At 39.8% G+C, this 10,244-nt stretch overlaps 1 protein-coding gene across 1 annotated transcript; it reads left to right on the top strand.

Moving 5' to 3' along the window:
* The first annotated feature begins 731 nt into the window (after positions 1 to 731).
* Positions 732 to 8,182, top strand: LOC135093547 (zinc finger FYVE domain-containing protein 21-like). The gene is made up of 5 exons (XM_063992894.1): positions 732 to 1,327; positions 1,565 to 1,615; positions 2,012 to 2,180; positions 2,354 to 2,517; positions 2,937 to 8,182. Exons 1-5 carry the CDS (start codon positions 1,199 to 1,201, stop codon positions 3,123 to 3,125), a joined length of 702 nt encoding a protein of 233 aa, XP_063848964.1. The 5' UTR covers positions 732 to 1,198; the 3' UTR covers positions 3,126 to 8,182.
* Positions 8,183 to 10,244: the final 2,062 nt, after the last annotated feature.

Raw genomic sequence — 10,244 nt, forward strand, 5'->3', positions numbered from 1 at the left:
AATGTTAGGTAGAGGAGTGGCTATGCACGGTATAGTTTCCTTGATAAGTCTCAGTATTCAAGCCTTTTATAATAAATTGTCTTGTGCCGGAGTGTTGGATTATAAAAATATACAAAAAAAGCAACAATATCCAGTGATGATTATGATTACCAATACTTTCCTTAGTAAATATCTCTATATTCTGTTAATTTTTCAGAGACTGGCTGTGGTAATGTTAGTTTCCGTGATGAATTTCAGTATTCCAGCCTTATATATTATCGCCTTTTATCAGAGCATATTAGATAATAGAGGTGTGAATTCATAATACTAGTTTCGAACACGTATAGACTATTGTTTTGACATTTTCCCTGACAGAGCCACTCCTTTCTCTGAATCGAGGTGCCAGTGTAAGTTACGTGTGGCACTGACTTTTAACTATATGGATGTCTGAAATGCGTAGTAGAGACAACTATGCAATAATCATCACTTGTCTTTATTTCAACATATGGCAGTGTGCAGTTATTTAATGGCACTATCTTGCATATATGTAATTAAATGCACCATCTTGCATATATGTAATGGGATTACGTCAAATAACGGGAAAAGTATGGAAAAGTTTTGTCATTTCCTGACTCCGTTACACACGGAGACAGTTTACAGTTTACAGTTTATTAAAGAAAGTTACATGAAAAAATGGGGAACAAGATATACAATAGTCAAAGGGGGGGGGAGGGGGTTACAAAGTAGGGGAGAAACAGAAAAATTACAGGAACACGGAGACAAACAGACAGACAGACAGACGGCCACTCCCCCTCCCAACATTACGAGCTGCCAGTTACAATGCCAGAATTATTTATCAGTCACCTTTACTAATGCACCGCTGGTCATTCCTATCAGTTAAAGCACGAGCACCACACCTCTCCATTAGATAAGAATCAGAACCAATTGGCAAACCTGTCAGACAGAAATGTCATATGTTTGCAGCCCCTCTCATAAACATGTCCATTAATGCATCACCTGGCACCCTAAGCTGGTAAAGGCTAGGAGGCAACGCTCAAGGCCACAGCTGAGAAAATAAAAACACCTACTACCCAAGCTTGCAGTGGTAAAGGTATAATATTAACAAACTGACCGCCCCGAATTCTCAAATTCGGCCTCCTCACGACTCGATCTCGGCCCTATCTCAAGTCCTCCTCGGCGCCTCCAGAAGTCCGTAAACATGGCAGCAACGTCTTCGCCAGGCAAGAGGCTCCTCCGTTCTAAGTCTGGGCTGAGAATTGTACCTATGAGTGAGTGTGACAGGAGTCCCTTTGAGCTGAAGGAGCCTGAATGGATACCAGACAAGCAGGTGAGGAGACGCAAGGCTCGGGGTGGGAGGTGTTAGGAGGCTATAGTGGACAATGAGAATTGAATGGGAGGGGATAGAGATGGAATAGGGTCATGAATGGAAGGGGATGGAGATGGAATAGACTTACATATGGGTAATAAATAGAGATGATTCAAGACAGTTAAGAGTAGTAGGGAGTGGTAGGAGTAAGGTGTGTTTGTTTTAGCACGTCACTCACTCAGCATTTGTGATTTGCAGAGCCCAACATGTATGGACTGCAAGGAGAAATTCGACTTCCTGAAGAGACGGGTAAGAATATGGATAACCTAACCTAATGGAGGGCTACAGTACCCTCAACCCTCCCCTAACCTAATGGAGGGCTACAGTACCCTCAACCCTCCCCTAACCTAATGGAGGGCTACAGTACCCTCAACCCTCCCCTAACCTAATGGAGGGCTACAGTATCCGCGACCGCTTAACCTAATGGGGGCTACGGTATCCGCGACCACCCTAACCTAATGGGAGCTCTACCTCCCCTTGATCCCCTAACCTAACCTAACTTAATATAACAGGGATGCTGCGGGACGGGGGGATTGATTCTCTTATTTGCTTGCTCACTTCCTTGGTTTGTCGTACTCCATCATTTCTCCTTGATTCTCTCATTTGCTTGCTCAGTTCCTTGACAGCCCTCCTCTCTCTTCCTAGCACCACTGCCGGAGGTGTGGTCGAGTGTGCTGTGCAGCGTGCTGTGACACTCGCATGGAGCTGCCCAGAATGTGCTTTCTGGACCCTGTGAGGCTGTGCTCCTCCTGCGCCAACACCACACTGAGGGAGAAGGTCTTCTTCAGCCAGGATCTCAAGAACTTGGTCACAGGTGAGTGGCCCTCTGCTTACTCATAGACAACACAACTGGGGTGATGGAAGCAAAACTCTCACTCGCTACCCCACACTCGAGCAGGGACAATCTTGTGTCTGGGCAGTGATAAATAGCAATGCAAAACCTGTGATGAATTCTCTGCCTGTTACTAATAACCCATACTTCTACAGGAGCAATCTTGTGTCTGGGCAGCGACACCACCAGCCTGGCCCACTGCCGCTTGTCCCCAGACCACCGCTTCTTGGTGCTGTCTGGAGATCCCAGCTCAGCCGATGCCCCCACCTGCATTCCCCTGCACAGACTGACCAGCCTTCAGGTGGAGAGGAGAAACCAGGTAGGCATATTGTTGTTGTTATTTGAAAGTTATAAGTGGTGAGTTTTTACTTATTTATGTATTTTATTTGTCTGTTTTATGTGTTATTTTCTTCACCTTATTTCTTGTCATTATCATTATTATCTTTTTTAAGTTGTAATCAGTGAGTTTTTAATTTCTCTCTCTCTCTCTCTCTCTCTCTCTCTCTCTCTCTCTCTCTCTCTCTCTCTCTCTCTCTCTCTCTCTCTCTCTCTCTCTCTCTCTCTCTCTCTCTCTCTCTCTCTCTCTCTCTCTCTCTCTCTCCATTCTTTTTAGTCAGCCTAGACCAGTACCCATCTAACTGAACATAAAAAGTAAAGGGAAAAAGGTACTAATATCAACAATTATAGAAATAAGCAAAGCACTAAATCCACAAAGCCTGAGTGAGTGGATGTTGCCAGGACACAGCTGGGCACTGTCTGGTGTCTGGCCTGGTGGTGCAGTACTGCCTGGCGGGAGAGGAGGTACAGGACATCACCCTTGAGGCCCCATCAGATGCCACCACCACTGCCTATGCCTTCCTCGCCGCTCTGGAGAAAGCTGTCTTCATGATGCAAGAGTCCAGGGATGTGATTGGCACAGGGGAGTAGCAGTGGCTTGACCCTGAGGCCTTGTGTGCGTATGTGTGTGTGTATGTGAGGTGAGGGCAGGTTGAGTGTGGCCTGACAGATTTTTGTGCTTATTCAAGTGTTTGAGGTGAAGTTATGGGGGTCATACATGCATAGAAGGGCAATTTTTCAGGTTTATTTGAGTATGTTAGGTAAGGTTTATTTGAGTTAGAAGTGAAGTTTTGGTGGTTATATGAGCGTGGAAGGGCAGTTTTTCGGGTTCATTTGAGTGTGTTAGGTTAGGTGAGGTTTATTTGAGTGTGGAAGGGGAGTTTAAGGGTTTATTTGACTGTGGGAGATTAGATTTCAAGGTTTCTTGAGTGTAAGATGAGGTTTTTGGGGTTATTTGAGTTTGAAGTCAGATTATCAGGTCAAGTGTGTGATGCCATATTTTTTGTGACTTTACTGTGGGTCAGATTAGGTCATTCAAGTGTCAGATCAGATTGAGGTCATTTGAATGTAAAAAATCAGATTTCTGGGATTATTTAAGTGTGTTAGATCAGGATTTAGGATTATTTGAGTCTGAGGTCAGGTTTTATGGCTTGTATGAGGGTGTTAGGTCAAAATTTGGGATTATTCAAGTGTGTGAGATCAGGTTAAGTCATGTAAATTTAGGAGGTGAGATTGAGGTCATGTGAGTGTGGTAGGGCAGAATTTGGGGATCAGTGAAGTGTGTGAGGTCAGATTTTGGGGGGTTATGTGAGTGTATGAAGTCAGATTAGGTCATTTGAAGTCAAGATTTAAGCTTTTAGCCCTCCAGAACACATTCCACTTGTAATGTTTGTCCAGAATTTATGTTTAGTGAGTCTTGTTTGTTTGTATGAATTACTTGTGCCATTTGGTTACATAGGTCTTGATTATTTTTGTCATTATTATTGTTTTGTGATATTGTGTTTGAAGTGCCACATTTGATATTCAGGAAAATTTGCCCTAAAAAAAAATGTTATTAGAAAATGTTTGTGTGTGTTTGTGTGTGTGTTAAGGATCATGCTGACTGCTCTATCCTGGGAGTATATTTCTAACAAAGTTTATATCATTATTCAGGAAGATGCCAAGATGTTTATGTGTGTTATCAATTTAATGGTTCATTCTAACTTTTTTTTTCTCTCATATTTTTGAGGTATTTAATATTATTCAGGAAAATGGGTTTCCAAAATATATTACTGTAGGGTTGCCATACGTCCGGATTTTCCTGGACATATCCGGAAATCAGATAACGAAATCTGCGTCCGGGGGGATTTTTGAAAATCCCTCAAATATCCGGAATTTCACCTTCCATCATTACTAACTGTTAAAAAATCACATTTATTAAATTTCCTTGGGTTGAAATGATGGGAGAGAGAGAGAGAGAGAGAGAGGGGTTCACCGAGTGGCAGCTGCTTTGGTTTGGTTTCGGTCAAGACTCTGACATGTCCTGTATGAAGTCAGTGCTCGCAGCCTTCCCAACGCTGCCTCACTTGACGTTGCGCTCACACCCCAGTCTTTCACCAGCTCTGATAGGGGTCAGTTTGGATTACTGTTTGCAGCCTTGTGACCTCGTCATTACAACTATTACCTGTTCTTGTCAAGATGCCCAAACAAAGGTGTAAATTCACTGCAGAGATGCAAAACAAACTCCCGTGCTTCAAAAAAGGCAGGGATGAGTGGGAAGCCGAGTGTTTGGTGTGTAAACCAGGAACATTTGTCTCACTGGCACATAAAGGCATTAATGACTTACAGTCACATGTGAGCTCTGAGAAACATGTGACTGAGAGCAGTGCAAGAAGAGGGTTCATCAATGAAGATGACACATTATTTTATTATCAGCCATATGCAAAGGTAAATAAGTTGAGTTTCTTTTAATTAATTTACATGTTTTCCAGTATCATATCAGGACCATAATCAGGTGTTAGTGAAGGTGTCCGGAATTTTGATAGTTCATATATGGCAACCCTATATTACTGGGAAATGTTTATGTGTGTGTGTGTGTGTGTATGATTATCTGAAAAGCTCATTGTGAATTCTTAGCTTTAGAATATTCTTGTAGGATATTTTTGACTCATATAATCTTACTCAGAAAAGCGTTGCCAAATATGCCACTAGGAAATGTATGTGTTTGAGTTATTTAATAGCTCATGATTAATTCTCTCTTTTTTTTCTTCCTCTTTTTTTCATATTTTTTGGCATATTTGGTATCATTAAGAAAAGTCTTGCCAAATATGTCACTATGTAGGATATGTATAAGTTCACTTTTATCTAACAGCTCATGATTAATTCCTCTTCATAGATATTTTTGTTTAATTAACTCATATTAGATATATTTAATATCCATAAAAGTGTCTTACTGGGAACGTGACTTAAGAAAGTGTGTTTGCTTGATTTATGTAAAGACGCGACAGAAACTCAGAATTCCTTGATATTTTGAGTTTGCAAGGAAGCGTTTGTTGTATATAATATTACTAGGTTAAAGACAAGGGGAGATTCTTGGATATATTCAGTTATCAAGACAAGGAAGATTTTTTTTTTTCTTTATATATATAGTATTAGTTGTAAACACGAGAGATTTATATAGCCAAGTCAGTTACCGACACACTGCCAGCACACACACACACTTACACACACACACAAAGCTTGCTAATAAAATGTATGTTTGTGAATCAGTTAACAACACACACACACACACACACACACACACACACACTGAGTAAAAAAACACATTTATAGCACATCTTTGTAGCTTTGCAATGTATCAAACTTTATACAGATATCAGATATTCTTTGAGATTTTATAGAAGAGTTACATCAGTTTATATATTGACGCTATGTGATACTGATGCTTGTTTGGGACAGCCAGCATTAGAGGACATACAACAGAGGAGTGTAGAGTGTTGTACAGTGGAAGCAAGAGCAATGGAGGTTATATGACTTCAAAGCTCTTTAATATACAATCTGCCCATGGTTTTGAAGTCCTGCCGTCATTAAAGGACTTAGGACAGAAGAATATATTGTGTTTTACAAGGATTTATAAGACCTCAAATATAATAACATTCTGTCCCTGGTTCTGTGAGACTGTCAGAATTAGAGAACTTGGGACAGAAGAGGCGAGTGTCTTACTTGAAAACACAGCTTCAGAGATTACGCATTTGGCAGATTTAGTGTTAGTGGAAATGAGAGCAATGCAGGAGATTATTAGACTTAAAACCCTAATTGTTTGGTTGCTGGCTCTGAGTGATGTAAACACTAACCATTCATTACACTACTTATGCAATGCTGGTTCATCCTCCACACAGTCAGGCAGGAAGGGTTGAGGTGTCCTACATTTGGCATTGTGTTAGAAGGCAATGGATTTTGTTACTAGAGGGAGTGGTGTGTGTGTGTGTGTGTGCCTCATATTGATCTAGCTGTGCCTAACATATGGGAAAAGAGTGTGTGTGCATCTATATACATCAACTTAAAGATAGAATTGTTAGTTTGTTATTGAAAATGGGTGGTTGCAAGCTAGAATGAATCCTGTAAATGATAGTTTGGTATTGAAAAGGATATTACAAGTTTGAAATAGCCCCATTTATGATAATTTAATATGAAAAACAGGAGATTACAAGCTTAAGTTAATCCCATAAAAACAAATATCAATAAATACTGATAAACAATAAAAAGAAAGCTTTCATCAAATAGGAAATAACAAGCTTGAACAGACCTCATCAAAAACACACAGCTTAATTTACCTATATACACCAGGCCCAGACAAGGCACCGCACACACACAAACACATGCACAAACACACAATCACACAAAATAAACACTAATAGACTAACTAAAAGAGAGAGAGAGAGAGAGAGAGATCCACTATTTAAACCAACCATTATGATTGATTGCCTTTCATGCAGGACACCTCAATATAGATTTGCAAATGACATGCATAAGGAAGGCAGTATTTAGCATCTGGTCTGTGTGTACCTGGCTGGTGCGTCAAGACTCGAAGAGACAAGGAGTGCAAATGTTAACCAGGATGCATGAAACTTATAGTACAATACTGCAAATAGCCAAAAAAAAAAAAAAAAAAAAAAGTTAAAAGGTCTATATATTTCTTATCATATGAAAGACGAGTGAGGAGAGAGAGAGAGAGAGAGAGAGAGAGAGAGACAAGTATGTAGTGTTAAGTGATGATATTGTAGGGTAAATGTAAGTGTTTTGCTTTAATGTATTAAGGAATGTATATATATATTACTGTATGAAAGCTGAAGAAATTAGGAAAGAGAGAGAGAGAGAGAGAGAATATTAAGTAAGAATATCATAGACTCAATATAAACAATTTTGTGTGTTTTGCCTTCTGTTACAATAAGGAAGGTCAATATATTTCTCACTTTATGAAAACTGAATGAGAAATGCATGAGGAGTGAGAGAAAAAGTATATAGCATGAAGTAAGAATATTATAGACTCAGTGGAAGCATATTTTGTGTTTTGCTTTGAGTTACACTAAAGGCAGTCTATATATTTATCACTGAATGGCTGGGGAGCGAGAGGAGACCTTTGTAATAAATCAGTGCATCATAGACTTAGTTTCAGTATTTGCTTCCCATTGTATCACACTTAGAGGATGCTGGGATAGGTACTGAGAGACAGACGAGTGGAATAACAGTACAAATGAAGCAGGGATGAGGAGACAGAAGCAAAAGATTGTACCATTTGTTTAAGATGAGCCATATTGACTTTGTATATATTATTGCATCCAACTATTCTTAACGCTTTTGTCTCTTGCTAGAACTGTTTTCAAAGACCACAGAAATGAGTAGCCAGTTTCATAAGGGTGTTTTTCCTATTAAGTTTGCAGATTATTTGTTAAACTATCACTGTAATCACAAAAACACCCTTGAAAATGGCAGTAACATTCACTAGAGCCTGTTTGAAGCTGAGATGAGACGCAGGAATATTTAGTAGTAAGGACTTGGTGGAAATTGGGTATTGGGAATACTCAAAGGTTATGTATACGAGAGAGAGAGAGAGAGAGAGAGAGAGAGAGAGAGAGAGAGAGAGAGAGAGAGAGAGAGAGAGAGAGAGAGAGAGACTAACAAACATTGTATAGATTTTAGAGTTTGTAATGCTTAAAAATACTTTATTATGGCTTAAAGCAAGAGAGAGAGAGAGAGAGAGAGAGAGAGAGAGAGGCCATTCAAAGATAAACTTTAATATATTTACCTACTGCTTCCATGTGCTTTTTTTTCTTTTTTTCTATACATACTTGATGCCTTTTAATTGATGTATTCCCCTCCATTCATAAGCTGTATATTTCCTCACCATGTAAAATATATTGCAATGCCTTAGTGTGTGTGTGTGTGTGTGTGTGTGTGTGTGTGTGTATATGCTGTGAGGTGACTGACAAGCACAAGTTAAGTGGGGCTGGAAGTGATCATGTCTTGGGTATGTTTGTGAAGTGCGGTGGTGGTGGTGGTGTGGTGTGGTGATGACATGATGTGTTTTAGTGACGTGGTATTAACAGTGACATGATGTGGTGTTGACAAGTGACATGATAGTGGTGTTGTGAGTGTCATGATGTGTTGATAGACATGATAGTGGTGATAGCGTTGACAAGTGACGTGGTTCATTGTTGACAACTAACATGACCATAATCTCAATCTTCTTCCAAGTCATCCTCATTATCAACTTAACCCACAATGCATCAGTTCTTCCACTCTCGCATGCATCATACCCAAAAAACAAAGCAATAATATTTTTAAGACAATTTCCTGCACTAACCTCCACTCATATTAAAAATTAGACATGAATTTAGGTGGCAAAGATTAGAACATAATTTGCACATACGTTTTTCTTAAATTTCATTGTTGTTTTGTTTGATATTCTTTTTGTTTCCATTATGGGGTTCGGTTGCAATGAGATTAAATGCACAAAGGTTATTAGTGTGAAAGATTTTGAAAGTGAGCGAGTTTTTTTTCTTTTTGTCTTTTTTGTTTTTGTTTTTGTTATGGGGAAAGCTTTATTTGTGCATTATATTGGTTAAAAACTTCACTTTATCCTTCTCTTCTTCCTCTTTCTCTTTCTGTTCCTCCTCCTCTTCCTCTTTCTCTATCTTTTTTTTCCCCCCCTCTTTTGACATGTTTTTCCCCTCTTCCTCCTCCTCCTCTCCTCCTGCACAATACTTTTCCTCCTCTCCTCTCCAACATTTCATTTTACCTCCTCATCCAGCACAGTATTTCTCCTCTTCTTCCTTTCACATACTTCAGAGCTCCTTTTTTTACCCCTCCCCCTTGTTACTTGAGGCTCCCCACACTGTACAGCTCACTCAGGACTAATGCTGCAACTCACTGTGGTCATAACCTCAGTGTGTGAAGCCTTGTATAGTGAAGACTCACAGTGATAGGATTGTAAGAGGAACAGCTGAGGTTATTATTATGTCACTGCTTTGTCAGGGATGTTTTGTGAGTACGGAAAGAAGAGAAGGTTTACCAGTGTACCAGTTTACCAGTATGGAGCTTACGGTATACAAACAAGCATTGTATGATTGATATTGTGTATGTTAGATCCTGTTTGGTTTGTTTCCTGTTCATGGTGTGTTTGTCGTTCACTGAATCTCAGGCCTGTGTTCTGAAATGCTTTGCTTTTACCACGACTATTTTCAAAGGCCACAGAGATGGTTAGCCAGGTTCTCAAGAGTGTTTCTCCTGTTAATAATGTAGGAACTTTGTTAATCTGTCACTATAACTGTAAAAATATCCTTATGTCACTTCAACTAAAGCCTTTCGAAAATAGTGGTGTGGTGCAGAAGTGTTTTAGAGTACAGGTCATGAACTGATCCTGTCATTAACTTACATGAGAACTGAGTGACCTGAGGGAGGGATGGACTGGCTGTGTGGGATTCCAGAGCTGGTTCTCTTGTCACCAGTCTGTCCTGTAGCCTGAGGTCGGTGTGTTGATGTGTTCGTGTGTCCATGACGCTGCAAAGGGAACAGGAAGGTGTGTTGTGTAATTGTTTGTACATAGTTATATTTTTATAAGGTGTGGAGAGGAGTCGTGTGATTCCTTATGGTGCAGAAACAATAAATCTTTTCTACACGAGTTTGTATGATGAGTAAACTTTTGATGGCTGTTAAGCTGTTTAAAGTCGT

This window comes from Scylla paramamosain, chromosome 43 (genome assembly GCF_035594125.1).
Source record: "Scylla paramamosain isolate STU-SP2022 chromosome 43, ASM3559412v1, whole genome shotgun sequence".
NCBI classification, from domain to species: Eukaryota; Metazoa; Arthropoda; class Malacostraca; order Decapoda; family Portunidae; genus Scylla; species Scylla paramamosain.

Bases quoted from the DNA above. Each gene is read 5' to 3' on its own strand.
- LOC135093547 (XM_063992894.1), top strand. From the start codon at position 1,199: ATGGCAGCAACGTCTTCGCCAGGCAAGAGGCTCCTCCGTTCTAAGTCT. The intron at 2,181-2,353 runs GTGAGTGGCCCT...ATACTTCTACAG, and splicing joins TCTCAAGAACTTGGTCACAG to GAGCAATCTTGTGTCTGGGC. The intron at 2,518-2,936 runs GTAGGCATATTG...GGATGTTGCCAG, and splicing joins AGGTGGAGAGGAGAAACCAG to GACACAGCTGGGCACTGTCT.